Source organism: Oenanthe melanoleuca, chromosome Z (assembly GCF_029582105.1).
Source record: "Oenanthe melanoleuca isolate GR-GAL-2019-014 chromosome Z, OMel1.0, whole genome shotgun sequence".
Taxonomy (NCBI): domain Eukaryota; kingdom Metazoa; phylum Chordata; class Aves; order Passeriformes; family Muscicapidae; genus Oenanthe; species Oenanthe melanoleuca.
The window spans coordinates 22,133,673-22,150,353 of NC_079362.1; the positions used below are offsets into that span (position 1 = coordinate 22,133,673).

The following is a 16,681-nucleotide window of genomic DNA, read 5'->3' on the forward strand; positions in this document are numbered from 1 at the left end:
AATGGTAAATCTCATTTGTGTAGTATTAAGATCACCCAATCAGCAAACATTGAAAGAGTTTTTGAAATCTCCAGAAATTATAACATTTACCTGGGTGCACAGATATGTAGCTAATTTGATGATATTTTTTTCTCCTTAGAAGTTGAATAGGGATATAACAATTGAAGTAGTAATACAGACTTACAGAGTAACAGAGAGAAGAAAAGTAAGCTGGGTGAAGACTATTGTCACTTAGTTTTACAAGCTGTTTAAATTTAACTAACTTCTCTATTTTCTAAGCACAGGTAAGTGTGATATATGTGTGCCTTCATGTACTTCAGTAAAACTGGCACCGTATTTGGCATTCAAAATCCTACCCACAGAGAAGCTTAGATCATATTCTATTAACGGTCCCATACTTTAAGTTATGTGCTGTGTCTCTCATATTCTGCAAAATATAAAACTATCCCAGATGTGTGCTAAGAACTAGTTCCAAAGTAAAAGAAAACTTTTTAATTAAGGAAACATTGACTTTTATGGTTGCAAATAAGAAGAGCATTTTACTAAATGCTTAGCCTGTAGATTATGCTTCTTTAATTCACAAATTGACTGCACCAGGTCACCTTTAAGTAATGGAAATCTCTGTTTAAACATTTTTTTGGCAATGGGCACAAAGCATTAGATCTTATTTCCAAGGCTTACCAGCTGGGTTTTGTCATTAACATTTATTAACAATCTAAGATACGGCTTTCAGCGTCTAATCCTCACTACACAAATGTTTTGTATAGTTCTCTAGAGAGCTTTGGTGTGACAAATTACTGGCACAGATTACAGCCCTGTGGCTATTCACCAGAGGCAACGCAAAATTAACATGGTACTAATCCAATTCAAACAAGAAATTGGTCAGACTATGCGCAATTGCACAAATCATCTGGACTAAAGGAAATCTAAAATTCCTTAAAGTACAGTTTCCAAATTTATATTTAAAACGCAGTAAATTTTTTTTTATCAGATTTGCTTCAACTTTTATCTGGCTCTTTAAAGTCAATTAAAGCTTTTATCAATAGACTAAGTATAGAGGAAGCACAGGAGTAGAAAAACCGCAAAAAACTACTTTGAAAGTGTTTGTTCTGTTGTAGAACTTTTAGGTAGCCTAATACACTGTACCTGCCAGCTTATTTCATGGTCAGACTTTCATCAAGAGGCTCAGTTGAAACCATCAACACATCAATAAATTCAGATCATCAGGTCTATGGTGATGAAATTTGTAACAAGAACCTGATAGTGATATACATTAGTGTTAGTGTGGTAAGTTGCTTTTACTCTATGAGAATTTCAAAACATGGCAAGAAAAAATAGGCTGGATATTTCGTGACTGCTGAAGAAATCTTAATCAGTATGATCAGAGTATTCTTCTTCCTATCACCTTCTCAAGCATAGATGTTTCAAAAATCAGAGATGACTCCTTTTATCACTGGGCAAAAAAGGTACAATTTGAAGATTGCAAATGAAGGTTAGTTTTAACTTACTAATAATGACTACAGGGTGCATTGACTCTTCAAACTGAAAAACAGATTAAAGAAGCATTATAAGTTAGAAGAGCATGGGTTAAACTTCTTCCTCTCCAAAACCTGATTATTCTATCAGTAGAAATGAAGTAGATACCACAATCTTTAAGAAAACCCAACATTGTTCCCAAGCTGGAAGGAAGTGTGAATACAGGCAACAAAAACCTTTTACTAAACTTGAATTCTTTGTGTTCGTGTATTCATGTCAATGTTTGTTAATGAATAAATTGGGATTAACGAATTACTAATTTGTTTTTCAGGGTCAATGGAAATGCTAACCATTCTTAAGAACATTGTTTAGCTAATGTTTACTAGAATTCATGAAAGACAGACGAAGACAAAACACAACATGTAATACAGATTCAACAAGGATGAAGCAGCTTCTACTACAAGTTTAAACAGAGTAATTTCAAGCCAAAAGTATGTAACTGTATTTATATAGATGCCTACAGACTTGATAGAGAGCTCTTAAAACCTAGCAGTAAAATAGCCTGTCACATTAGTAAGAGGTTAGAATTTCTGAAAGCAGAGAAAAATTTCACTTCCAGTTTAAGTTGAGTTCTTCATTTTACTGCATTCATCAAAACTCAAACCCTTATTTCCAGAAGTGAGGCTTTGTTTCTCACCTTTATCCTTCATTCACTATACAATTAAAATACAAAACAGCTATTAGGACTGTAACTGACCAAGATGGTTGGGATTGTGGCAAAATATTTCCCTGAAAGTGCTGAAGCACAAGAATTATTTGGGATTAAATCAAACCTTTTACTTTTAAAAATCACATCTGCTTTTAACTAATTCAGCCTACTTCGCAGGTCTGAGCTGTGGCCTTTCCTGAGTTCAAAATCAAACACAAGCCAGTTTTGCTATTCTCATTTTTATTAAAAGCATAGCTGAGCTTTACTTTGCAAAAACAAACGCTACTAACATGAAAACAGTAGTTAACAGTAATCCTAGTAGCTTCCAACATGACAATAACTTGGTTGTCTAATGTGACCAAAGGAAACCTGCATACCTGTTTTAACCTTGCAAGTTCTTTCAAAGCCCTTGTCCATTGCTGTTTGTAGTGGAGCTTTGACTTGGTAGCTGACTCTAACTTTCTTTCAAGTTCAACCTAAAAGCAATTAAAATCATATCAGCTGAAGCAATAACAGCAGTAACAATCACTGAAAGATGTATATATACAAAGGGTCTGGTTTAAGAAAAGTGTTTACGTAGCATAATATACAACATCATCTAAAGCTGTTATACAATATAACATAAATATTATGGCAGAAGAACATTTTCATGTTTAAAATATAACCTTATTTTTATTGGATGGCCGTCTATACAAAAAGAAAAAGATTAGTTTTTAGCACTAAATCTGCTGATGTAACCTCTAAATTTAAGATTCTCAAATCAGCCGTCCCCTCATTCCTTTTTTTATTCAAAGTAAGGTTATAAATACTAATTTAACAAAATGCTGATGGATAAATCTCTCTTAAAGAGGTATATAGACTTTTTTTAGTTTGCTGATGGATGATATGTCCTACATTCTTTTCTCTGAAAGACCATCTGCTTAAACCACTCTTCAAAATCTCTGGATCTAGTGTGACCTTTTGATTTTACTAACTAAATAAATATCTAAAAATTTTTGCCACTAAAAAGATTTATTTTATTATTTATGCAAAAAAATGTATTAAAAGTAAAAGAAAATATTTAGGAAGCATACAAAACACAATAAAAATTAGGTATTTTTAACATCTGAGGGAGTAATTTTTTTTTAATCTGACAAATTTTCATTGCATTTTGAAGATCTTAAAGCACTGATTCATTTAATGCATCTAACTAAAATAGGAAATCTAAAAATGCACAACTTAAAAAGTCTGTAGAAACAAAAATATTTTGCATCAGTTGCTTGCATAATTAGACGTTATTAAAACACAAAGTAACATACAGATTGGCCATATCACTGAGTATATTTTGTGCCAAAAAGGCTGGCTTAATTTTCTTTCAGCTTATTTCACCAACAATTTTACTCAAAGTTCACAATAATTCTGAGCATTAAATGTCCACATCTGTGGTTTTAATTCAATTCTCTACTGTGGGAATATAGGGCTTTTAAGAAAATCAACTTATGACAGTGATTCTATTTTACTTATAAGTAACACAATCTCTTTGCAGAAATACTTAATTATGAAAATGCACATAATGGAAAACCTCAAATTAATCCTCAAGAAAATAATAATCTTTCTGTTTTTTAAACAGCATGTTCAGAGACCTCAACATAATTCATTATTTAAAGATAAAGGTTAGACTTTTTCCTGCTTTAGCCTCTAATGTTACTGCTTCATCTATAGAAATAAGGCCACAGTTGACCTTAATTGTATCTGAATATTTAAACTCTAAAAAAATTATTGGAAAAAGTAAACCAAAATGGACAGGTTAACTACTTCATCACACAGTATTATTCTACATCCCCTTTATCAGTGAACACACCATTGTGACAATTTTTAAATACTAGAAAAATTCAATATACCTTTTCTAAAGTGAGAAGATTTATTTCTGATTGTAGCTGGATTTCTGGTTTGGTACTTTGTTGTTCTTTGTATTGCTGGAACTCCTTCTCCAAAGTCTTATACTTATTTTCTGCTTCATAAAGCTACATTAAAGAAAGCAAAATGCAAGTTAGCAGAAAAGCCCATTCACAGACAAACAGATCAAAAATTTAAGTTACTTCTTAGTCCCTGGAACAAACATTTTACTGTCAATTATCTGATATAAAACAGACACTGAAAGTTACACATTCATAATTAATGATTTCTTGATGATGGCACACAGCAATGTTTTCATAGGAAGAGTTTTAAATAGGATCTTTCCTCAGTACTGGAAAGAAAAAAACAAGTCTGTCCTCATAAACATAAGAAGAAGACTTATGCACATTTTTGTTCTCATTTCTAAAACAACTTGCAGAAGAAATACAGAAAGCATAATACTAAGATTTAGACATCCTTTAACGAAAGCCAGCATTATCTACTATATGAAGTTTTATTACTTACTCAATTTCATAGCACAACTTTTTTAGGAATGTCTTCAAAAGGAAACTACTAATACTTTGTACAGTCAAATGATTTAGAAGAAAGGCTGATGCAGAAAGGCTTCAGTGACTAATGACTTAATGCTGGGTACCTCTGCCCTCACTGTGTACTTCCACAGTTCCAAGATTTTTATAAACAGAGTGCTTTGCTTTTTACAGGCAATGGGTAATTTGAAAAATGATGACATATGCAATTACTTGCTACAGAGAAAGTAAGGAAGTCAGATGTTTAACAGCATTTTTTTATAATATATTAAAAGATACTACGAATATCTTGTAATGTTTTCTTCTGTTAAATATTACTCAGCCTTAATACACCTGATGGAACTGAAGCATTCCTTACCAGAATATGATTCCACATGCTGATCTTCTATTTATGTCCAACTAGATAATGTAATTACTTCAATGAATTGTATCCAACAGTTTAAATACTGGGAGAAAATGCCTTAGAGAACACATTTCTGTTTCAAAGACAACAATTTCTCTGTACAACAATATTTTAATTCTTTGGATCTTCTAACTGGATCACCTCTATTTTTCTCCCAAATTTCTGCTTTTTTTCATTTATAATTGTTACAGAATGGATGTAAGAAAGCAAAGACATTTCCGAGGGAGCCATACAAAACCAGAGTTTGCTGCTATTGTTTTTCTCACAGAACTACAATAGCCTATTGAACTTGAACAAAAATACCACTGTTTAACACCTTTCATTTTTACCTATTTATTTTTAAAGCAGACTACAGACATGATGCCAAAGACAATAACTAATTTGTTTTGCTATTAGAAATATCAGTTCTCCTTAGAACTTCTAGAACAATGTCTAAATTTCTCGTTTGGTTCTGGAAACACTTTAAAAAATTGAATTTCTCATGAGACCTCAGAAATGTGGACATGAGGAAACTATAAAAATCCCACAAAGTGCAACTTCCTTATTCGAAAAGTAAGGGTGTTCTTCGAACTGGATGCTTCAAGGATCTTCTCTTGTACAGAGTGGGGCTTACCTCAAAACAAGTTGAATTCTACAGTTCTCTAAATATCTAAGTGTGGAAATTGTGTATTGACAAATCCCTTTAAAAGGTATGAAATAAGATTACTTATTCTAGAACATTCTGTGTTACAAAACCAAAAGCAACAACACAAAAAAAGCCACGCACACCAAAAACTCCACATCCAAAAAGGTCTTAAAATAAAAAAGACTGATCTGGTAGCAACAAAGTTTCTGTTCATGCACAATACAAAAAGCAGGGTCTTGGAGTGAAACTCCAAAGTAAGCAAACAAAACCCAACCCCCAACAACGCTAAAGAAAAAAAGCCTGTCTCACGTACAATATGTGGCAACAACCACCACATACTGAAGCATAGCAGGAACAGCACAGAGGAAGACAGCCAGGATGGTCTGGAAAAAACTGCATTCATATAAAACAAGAGAAAACATAGTGAAGCTTGTATTTGGAAGAGAGTATGACAGGATGACAACCACCTATGCAGTCAGGAACAGAATGTTCCACAGGCACTAAAGGATTCTTCATAATTATTAAGAAACATGCTTCAAATGAACAAAAAAGTTTTCAAATATAAAAGACATAATTAAATTTTAGACCTTACTGCCATAGGATGTTGCAATACTAAATACTTTTTAAAAGGAATCATATGAAATCACAAAGAAAACTTTCATTGATGGCTAGTAAGTACTCTGGCAAAGAGTACATATAACCCTTGATGGTATTGCTGGATATATCAAAATTACATTTTTTCCACAGTCTCACTTCTTATTTTCTCATCCTCTAAATCCAGCCATTGCTGCTCCATAATACTGAGCTAAATGATCTTTGGTCTGACAACTGTATGTCTGTTCTGATGAGGAAAAATAAAGTGATTGTGATGTTTTATTTAGAAAAGGTCTGCTGAAGCTAAGAATGGCCAGTGGGAGCTGAAAGAATGAATTTGAAATAAGAATACAAGCTGATGGCATTTAGCCACTAGAGCAAGAGGAACTACTGGCTGTCATGTCTGGACTGGTAACTGCCAATAACATATAAAGTGCAAAAGTGATCCACCTATCATTTTGAAGACAACTGCATTCTGAAGTGTGAAACTGTTCATCTCAGTGACTGCACGAGCAGCATAGTCAAAAGGAGTATCTTTGAGGTTAGCAACATCTTTGTATCAGCTATATTTTAAAAAAATTTCACTGTACTGCAGTTAACATATGCTAACAAGAAAACAAGTACACTAATATCAGTGTTGAACACAGAACAAAAAAACACATGAAAACCAATCACAACTCTTCCTAAATACAAAAATGTGGCTTTGGCTGACACAGCTCTTCAAACAGGGAAAGCTAATATGGGATTATCACTATCACTTATCAGACATGAAAAACAGCAATGCAAGTAAATCTACACAAACAAAGTACTTTTCAGAACACTTAGGCATTAGTAAGATTTAATCTACGTAATAACAAATTAAGTGTCTAATGTTATAACAGCTAAAAAAATATAAATACTTCTATGGTTTATTTTATAGTCAGGAAAAATAGCTAGACTATCCTTGTTGTTAGTGCCAAAGTCATCTTACGGGGCAACAGAACATGGTCTAAATTTTCTGTTTAGAAAGTACTACTCTCAGAATAGAAGACTGCAATAACAAGAGAGTTTCCCCCTCTGTCCCAATAAGGATACTAGAAATATTATTTTGCAATAGAAGAATAAAACTAACCTCACAGTCAATCTACTTAGATGTTAGCTGCCAACAATTTTTTAAGTTACTGAAATGTACAGTGCTGTTCAGGTTCTTCAAGTAATGGATGCTTTTAAATGAAACTTGATTTTCACTGCTGAAAAAATAATTACAAGCGCTGAACTGCAAACTGGCCATACAACTGAGCAAGACAAACATGGATGGATCTCAGCATAGAGCTCCCCAATTTAAATAAAATGTTTCTTACAAAGTTGCCACAATACAATTGCCTCCTAACACTGCTTAACTCAATATACATAGAAAAATGCTCACTTTTATTAGAAAACATAAGTGTACTTACCTGCTGATGTAAGCGAAGCTTGTCTTCTTCCAGTTGTTTGATTTTTGACCTTTCTAGCTCTAGCTGGTGTGCACATTCCTCCCTGGCTCTACGCACAGAATCCTGAAGCACTTGCAGATTTCGTTCATGCTCTGCCTGCAGCTCCTTCTTTACTCTTTGAAGCTTAAAAAGAGTCATTTATATTAATCCATAGGAGTGAGAGTTTAACCTGAAAAGTCTCTTACAACTGTTACTGTTATTCACGACAGAAAAATTGTCATTAATTTCTGAAATTAAACAATAAAATTCCCATTGTCCAAATGTTCATTATTATGTGAGCTACAAATGTAACCTTGCTTGACTACTGTGAAAACAGAGCTCTCTGGAGCTCTTCTGTACATTCTACATGTTTGCTCAGAGTAGATTTCACATCTACCTTCCTACTACAAATGGAAAGCTAACAACTTCAATTCACTGCAGAGACTGTGGAAGTCACAGCTGCAGCCAAAATGTCTTTAGGTCAGTGAGACTGCACTGCTCAAACTGAGCATGTTATGATAATTTCTCATCAAGCTAAATAGAAGAACAATCCTTGACATGTTTGAACTATTTAGAAAGATGCTACTGTCCCAAATAACTGCTAACAGGATAGAAACTTCTCCAATGGCCCATTTCTCAAACTGCTATTGCTAACAGAACACTACATCATTTTGACCAGATGTTTTTTGCATCCACTGATTTTTATCATATCTAGCTCTCAGGTTAGAATCTCACTAACCTTTGAGAAAGTTTTGGAGAAATATACATGACATTCAAAATAGCCACTTTTACTCAGACTGAAATCTACTTGGCCAAACCTGAGCACCAGATTTTTCCTGCACAGAAACTAAAGTCAAAACATTATTTACAGCACAAACTACACCTTGAGGTACAGATAACCTGAGTACTGAACAGGACACAGGCTCAGCCAGCCAGTTCTGTGCTGGGAGTTCTCAATTTTGTTACAGGCACAGAAGGGATTAGTAGGCTAGGAAAATTAATCTGATTTACAATGAGGAAAGAGAAAGTTTGTTGGGCAGCTAAAACACCACAGTGTTTTAGCTACATAATTTTCAGTTTTTTCTGAAATACTTTTTCTGAAATACTTCTGAAATACTGAAAGGCAATTTATTTTCTTTTTTCATATGATCAGCACCTCTGAAGTCACACCTCACTTCCTCAGATTGGGGGTTTTAGTACACTGGTAGTTACTGGTTTCTCCTGCATCCTCTTAGACCCTGTCACTATTAAAAAAACAATAAACAGATGTAGGAACTATGAAAATGTTGGATAACCTGAAGTTTCTCCCAGATCTCCTTGTCACCTTCTCCTACTTCAACAATTAATCTAGCAATTACTTTCTGAAGTGAGGTGCTCTTGTGAGCCTCAGGTGAATACTCACCTGACAGTACTAAACTTAAAACTGACATGCTAATGTTACATAAATGTCTGCACTGACACTAATTCTGTCAAGAACAGAAGGTTTACAGTTATGTAATTCTAGCAATCCATTTAAAAGTTCACTGAATTTCTCTTTCAGTAAAAAAATGTAGTAGTAACAAAACTTGGCTTAATTACTAGTGTTCATCTATGTATCACTATGAATCTGGCTATTTAATATCTTGCACACAGAGCACCGTTGTCACTATGTGAAAACTCAAAACTTATAGAAGTAGCTAATGCAATTACACTGTTTAATATGAACAGTTTTTACCTCTGATTCAGCACTAAAAAGCTGTCGCTCTCGCTTATCAAGATCTCTCAGGGTTTTCTGAAGCTGTTCTTCCAAAACATTATATTCTGCTACCTAAATAAAGGAAGGAAAAAGTGGAAAATACTGATAGTTTTTATTTAGAAATTTATATTTTAGAAATATAAAACAAATCTCCAGCTCTTAATTAAGAACTTGCAATGGAGAATCCTTCTAACTCACTACAGGCTAATGGGTTGTCATACACAGCCAGGCCATAGAAGAGCTTTTCAACCAGCAAGCAAATGCAAATAAAGAGCTCCCAAACACAGCAAGCTAACTTAAGGAAACTTCTAACAAATATTCTGTGATTAAAGGCTACTTTTAATTCTTTTGCACTGTTGTAGACTAGATGTATGCATATCAATAGGTGCAAAGGCCAACATCCTTTGTTACATGTTACCAAATGCCTTGTTAAATTTTTAACAATTTAGACTTTTTGCAAATATAAGGAGGAATTTCCTTACCTTTTTCTTCACTAATGCCTCTCTTTCTCTATCTCTTTTCTTCCATTCATCAGCAAGTGCTTGCATATGGACCATTTCCTTCTTTTTAAGCTTTTCAATGAAAAAAAAGAAACAAAACCCCCAAAACAGATCAAAACCGTTGGAAGTGCAGCTTTAGAGTACTAGCAGACCTAAGTCTTCAAACACGAATTTTGTAAGCTGACTTGTACAGCTCAAGATATGATTCTGATACTGAAAGATTTCTTACACTGAAGTACAAAATGCATGTTTGAGAAAAATATCCAAACAAAGAGATACTAGATTTTCACTGCCTTTTAAAAAGAAGCATGTAAACAAAAACACCTTGAATGACTTTAAGAGTAGACAGCAATGGTTGTGGAGACACAACTAAAGGAATACAGAATTAATACTTAGCATCAACAGCTTGAATCTTGAATCTATTTTACTTTATAAAGAGTAAGGGGAAATCGTGAAGATGGTATTCTGCAGTTCAAACCTAGCACCTTAGTTTACTTCAAATTAACCTTCTTCCTTAACACCACAGAATTTGTGGATGGAGTAGTTTACATCTGAAGTTTTAATATTCTGTATGAGTAAATTTAGTTCTTACTTGAAATGGTAAAGTAGAATATAATTGATGTTATTCTCCGTACCAATTCTGCTAAACCTTCTCTGACAGTCATGTAATTTGGGTAATGAAAAAGAGCAAAAACCTGATTTTCAAAAATGTCCTCTTGCATTTCCTTCCACATTTCTAACTCCAGTGCTGCTTTGTATTCCAGAGTTTCTCGAGGTTCTGCATGGTCTCCTGGGGCACGGCGAGGTTGAGTGTGAGGGACATGCTGTTGTAGACAAGCACCTATATCCTGACATAATAAGAATGGATTTTTCATTGGAACCTCAACTTTTCAAAGAAATGTTCATAGGAAAAAGAAAGGATTTATATAAAATTTACTTGAGAAGAATCTGACACCAAAACTTCTTGCACTTTGACAAGTCCGTAGTCTTCCAAGGTGATGACATACGAAAGCTCTGCTATCCTGCTGCCTGACCTATAAATAGCATTAGAGTGTTATTTTAATTAAAACTGCCTAAAGATACAAAATGAGAATTGTAAGGCAACACACAAAACAGCAAAGTTGAAGTCGTTCTGTGCAAGCTCAGAATCTCTAAACAGTTGCCTATGTCAGAACCCACACATGCTTTTCTATGTATGTTGTTGTTAGGGCCTAGTTTGTGAATGTGCAGCAAGCTTTCTGACTTAAACAGATAATTTGCCATTGGAAACCTACTTAATTAACAGATTACTATAATCAACACATCATTGCAACAAGGGAATAATAAAAAATTGTATCTACAGTCTTAAATCTTTCTAATGACATAACTGTTAATATACAGGCATTGCTGCTGACTTCAACTTAAGACACTCATTAAATTTCCTTAGCTTTCCTTATTTAGACTTTAACAGTAACCTTCTAGCTAACCACAATATAAGTATCTTAGCATATAATTTGTCCTTGGATTATTAAAAAACACATTTCTGGAAGCTTCAGCACAGGGAACTGGCAACTTTAAGTAACTTAGAGGCTAAAATTTCCACCTGCCCTTGTACAGTGGAACAATGCCTAGGTAACAGATATTCTAATAATTTAAAAGCAGGTGAGGTTTCTGCAGAGCAATTTGTTTCCAACTGCCTCATCTCTAATCGCAGTCAAAATGTAGCAAACAAAGTCAGTCTTCTGCACAGAAAGGTATAAAGGAAGACACAGAAGTCCTCTAACTTTAAATCAACAAAAGTTTCATATGAAAGTATGCTGCAGTGTAGACCTTGCTCAACAGAAAACCTCTGATTTCAGTGATAACTCAGTAAGGCAAATTACACAATCACTTGTCACCTGGAAGCTGCAAAACGCATCAAGCAACAAGATGCTGAAGGAATTAACCACAGCTAAAGCTCTCACAGAAATTGACTTTCAGCAAATATAGATAGACAGCACTAAAATGATTTTAACAAGGGTGCAGCCTTCTGCAGTTATTTGCAAAGGAAAAAAACCAATAAATGCTTGTACTTCACTTAAAATAAATTGCAGCATTAAATTCTTTCCATCAGCCACTAACTAAAAAAGAAAACAAGATTCATATTAGTGGACATCAGAAATCTGAGTAATTGACTCAACAAGTCTGTTGAACATACCAGTGTAAAAAGAAGGTTACACCAACAAGAGCAAGGATAAGAAGGGGTCAGTTCAGTAAAACACAGACCTGATTACATTTTGAGAATGCCATCTAGTGGTTAAGTTTTGTGCAAAACCAGGTTTCAGTTAAAGAACTCTAGAAGTATAAAGCTTAACGTATAGTGAGACTTTAAAGTAACTCTTAACAGAATCAGGTCATGCTGGCTTTTCCACTGAAGTTTACACAAAGCCAGAGGTTAATTTTCTATTAAGTTGGGAGGAGGAGGGGGACATCAGTCACTAACATGAAATTTCCTGTGAGAAAATACAACATACATTTTTAAAAATCTGTTGCATTAGCGGTTTAAAACTGACCTCAGGCGTAATAGCAATTGCATTTATTTTTAAGTGCATAATCAAGTTCTATCATCACACAGAAAAGATGAGGGTCTAGACACTGATTGTGAACACTATTTATCTTCAACAATGACACAGAAGTAACTACAATTTTTTTTAAATGTATGTATACACAGAGATTATACATATATATAAAACCCTATCACTTCTCTATGTAGATGAACACCAGTCTTCAGACAGAATATTAGCTAATGCTGCTCCTTCTGATGTACACAGGCTGAAACGCCTGCTACTATACTGAAAACAGGAGATGTCTCCATTTTCTGGGTGTATCTGTCCTTCTAACTTTCACTCGTTAATTGCATCTAAAAGCATAATATGAACAAACAATGTTAACTATTTTGTGGAATAACAACACTTTCTATAATTGAGTAACTTACTTAAGGAAGTGCCTCAATAACAGTTTTTTCCAATTAAGTATTTCTTAATCTGTCTGTGAAGTTTAATTTACCAGAATCATGATTATATAAAGATTTACTACAATGACTTTGGAAGTAGCATAGATATTGCCCAATATGAAGTGGCAATTTAGCTTTTCATCTCTTGGATACTCCCCACTCTGCATACTGCAGTACTCTACAGCCTGTTCACCCTATTCAAAAAAGATAAGCAGGAAAAGCTTGCTCTTTTTCAGAGAAATACTAAATAGATAACTCTAGAAAACTTGTTACAGAGTTAAGTAATATTTAAATAGTTTTACCCTTGTGCTGCTGTGAAATTGACTGTTTCATTACAAATCTGACGCCAGCATTGTTCACCATTCCCACTTAAGAAGCGTGTTTTTTCTGAAGCCAAAACATTTGAAAGCTGAAGCCTTGCCACTCCCAGAAGTAAGTCTTTGGCTGTTTTATCCTTGTGCCACAATTCAACTAGCAGAGGCAATCTGGAACAAAGAAATTATCTTAGCGTCAGGCATCAAAATGAGAGAGGAAGCGCTCTTATTCAGAAAAGCCTCATGTTCTAAAAGTAACTTTGTAAATCAGAGATGGCTGCAAATGTCAAACAATGAGTTGGTTTTACTGCCTTTTACCTAGAGTGAATAAGACCGACTGACTTTGTATCTTCTCAATCACTTGGTTCAGTCAGATTATCACTCCTTTCTTCAATTATTAAGAACTAAAAATGTTATGGTGACAGCGACTGACAGAATAATGTTAACACAACTTGATCATCTTCATTTACAAATACTTACAAACGAACTTTAGCCACTGTCACCCAAAATACATTTCCCTCCACTCCTACTTTCAAAATAAAGCTATTTTTTTACATCTTAATCTTTTATTGAAAGCTGGTAGAACTACTGCAAGAACTGCTTTTTACAGCCCCCAATACCATGAGCTTTCCAGATGAAAACACCATGAGGTTTCCAGATACCTGCTGTATTTTCAAAGATATCAGTCATTGCATATTAAAAAGAAAAAAAAAAAAAATCTATATATTTCAAGAAGTACTTTGCCAAAAGTGATGCTATCAATTTTTACTTTTAAAATTTTGTTTCTGTAAGCAACAATACCTAATTATGCAAGCAATAAAACCAAGAACTATAGAATTCTTGACTTTAAATGTAATTTATAGAGAAACTGGAAGAATAGGGTATTAAGAATTTATTGGCACTAGCCCTTGAATTATTTACTAAATTCTAGAATTGATAATCTTAATATGACTGCATTTACAACAAAATCTAGCAATGCATAATTAAGATAAAAAATTGCAAATTACTACCTGAAGAATGTATCTTGAAGCTGATGAGGTATAGTTGCAAAGTCAAATGCACAATATGACTTTGGAAGAAAGACTTCCATGTTCTTTCTAACTTCTACAGGTGGACTAGTCATAATAGGTGCCGCACTGCCAAAAAATGGGTAGGAGTACCTAATAAAAACAATTAGAAAAATAATAATTCTACAAATAGATAATTTTCTTATACCTAAAACCAGTTTAGACATCATTTACTAAAGCATGACTGGTATCCATGTTTGACGAATTTATACTTGTACATAGAACAGCAGAACTTAGTTCTCAAGTATTCATGTTTTCATTTACTTCAGGGATGGTCCAGCTTCCTTATATTGGCTGTTGCTTCGACAAAACAAGTTTTAATAATTTGTATGTTCACAACCAGATGAATTCATATTTTACTAGAACTCTGCAATTATTATATACCTGAGCAAACAGAAGAAAAACTTCTATTCACATGTAGATTGCTACTTGAGAACATCTGTAACTACACTTACAGTTCAGACCAGACTAACATGCAATAACTGATAACTAGGTATACATACACAGTGTCACAACCATTAGAAAGTTTCATTAACTTTTCATTTCTACAGTTTAATTGACTAAAAGGTGAGTCAAATCACTTTACAATATGACCTAAAAAGTGGCCTCAATCTACTCTACCAGCATATTTCAGTGTATGATAAACAGCAACAAAGGGGAGGCCATGAGCCTCCGAAACTTCATTTTGTTCAAACTGATGATGACAGCTGTCAGCTAAGTTCCTAAAAAAAATATAAAGCTGTATCAAATGATGCCTCTCTATATAAAAATTGCATTCTTCCCCTTTCATAGAGCTGTTGAGCAAGCTTGTTTAGACTAGAAAAAAATAATGTTTCCAGTCTACAGTGAATATGCAATTTTTTACCTTGCAATTTTTCTTAATATTTATGTATCTGGAAGTTTCTCCTCTTTGCCTTCCAGCCATGTTCATCACTGACTATTAAAAGTCAAGTGCATGAAACTAAAAAAAAACCTGTGTGTTGTTAGTGTTCTGAAACAAATTAATTCTTGAAATGTTGCAGAACATTGTACATTGCTTTAACATACTATTTAGTAATGTAGCCTATATGAAAATACTTATTAATGATGTACTCTGTATTAGCAGTATTTTAAAATATTCCACCCCTACATCCTATCCACACCTCTTCAAGCTTGTTCAGACAAAATTTAAACCACAAGAATCACCACCACAACTAGACTTCCCAGTTAAAACTGTATGAATCAAGCTCTGACAGAAAAGAGGCAGAGTAAGTGCAGAGGCACCTCCCCAGCCAGAAACCCTCAATGCTTTCAGACTGAATCACCATTTAAAGATTTATTTCATCACAAACACCAAAAGCACCCTGACGGAAATGGGAAGATAAATTGTAGAAACTGTTATTAATCACTGACTTCAAATACACCACCAACAATTAATACAACAAAAGTAGAATTTATTTTTTAAACTACCAAAATCATCCCTGTATCTACAAATCTCTCAGAAATGCATTTAATACACTGAATCTCTATTACAATTAGAATGTGCTTCCCTTGGATTCATACACAAACCAGTGATCTATCTCTTACTAAAATACTATAAGTAGCTCTTGGTGGAATTTGGAAAACTAAGAAAAAAAAAAAGAAAAAGAAAAAATAATCAGCTGGAAATGTAGCCAGAAAGTAACATGAAAAGTAATTCTTCTCTTTGTTTAAAGACTCATGTTCCTTGTTGTCTGAGCTCAGACAATTAAATGAGATTTAATACCAGTTACAGTAAAAGGTAAAGCTTTACACACTAATCTTTAATGCTCAGTTTAGTGATAAGGCAGATGAACACTGTAAAGTATTTTGCAACTGAAAATCATAAAATAATACGTAAAAGGCAAGAAGGAGAGAAGCATAATGCCAGCAATCATTCAGATTATGAAGGCTTTGTATTTACCAAGAATAACAAAAATTAATTGTACCTTAACATGCAATTTATTGGAAATCCAACTTCCAGACCACGTATACTTCTTAAGTCTATTGAAAAGCAAAAATGGTGAGAGGCTGCTGGAATAACAATTTTCTGTGCTGCCACAGGCTCAGAAGAACTGGACACACCCACAGGGTTCGGCTGAGATATAGCTACTGGACCACTATCAGCTGAAAACACAAAAGAGAATTCATGTACATTTTTTAAACTTGCTCTGCCTAAAAAGCAAAATATATCAAAGATTAGTGCCACATATTAAATGCAAGTAGATAGGTTGCTTCCCTAAGAGATTTCTATTTCTCGTAAAATAAATGAATATTGTGAAAAATAACCACTCCTCCTGTAAATTACTGCTTCCAAGAAAAAAAACACCAAAGCCCCAATATACTTTAAATCTTCTAATAGCATCATAATATTTTTTCTTTCTTTATTAATCTCTGAAACCATGTAGGTTTAACT

The 16,681-nt window shown here is 33.9% G+C and overlaps 1 protein-coding gene across 1 annotated transcript in view; it reads right to left on the reverse strand.

The window, feature by feature from the left end:
* Nucleotides 1-16,681, reverse strand: part of CEP120 (centrosomal protein 120) — a 38,816-nt gene that overhangs the window by 10,291 nt on the left and 11,844 nt on the right. The window contains exons 10-19 of the mRNA XM_056514238.1: nucleotides 16,215-16,392; nucleotides 14,212-14,361; nucleotides 13,190-13,372; nucleotides 10,854-10,950; nucleotides 10,612-10,764; nucleotides 9,899-9,988; nucleotides 9,396-9,488; nucleotides 7,664-7,825; nucleotides 4,066-4,188; nucleotides 2,563-2,661 (exon numbers count right to left, since the gene is read on the reverse strand). Coding sequence (XP_056370213.1) covers nucleotides 2,563-2,661; nucleotides 4,066-4,188; nucleotides 7,664-7,825; nucleotides 9,396-9,488; nucleotides 9,899-9,988; nucleotides 10,612-10,764; nucleotides 10,854-10,950; nucleotides 13,190-13,372; nucleotides 14,212-14,361; nucleotides 16,215-16,392 — 1,328 coding nt within the window. The remainder of the gene's footprint in view (nucleotides 1-2,562; nucleotides 2,662-4,065; nucleotides 4,189-7,663; nucleotides 7,826-9,395; nucleotides 9,489-9,898; nucleotides 9,989-10,611; nucleotides 10,765-10,853; nucleotides 10,951-13,189; nucleotides 13,373-14,211; nucleotides 14,362-16,214; nucleotides 16,393-16,681) is intronic.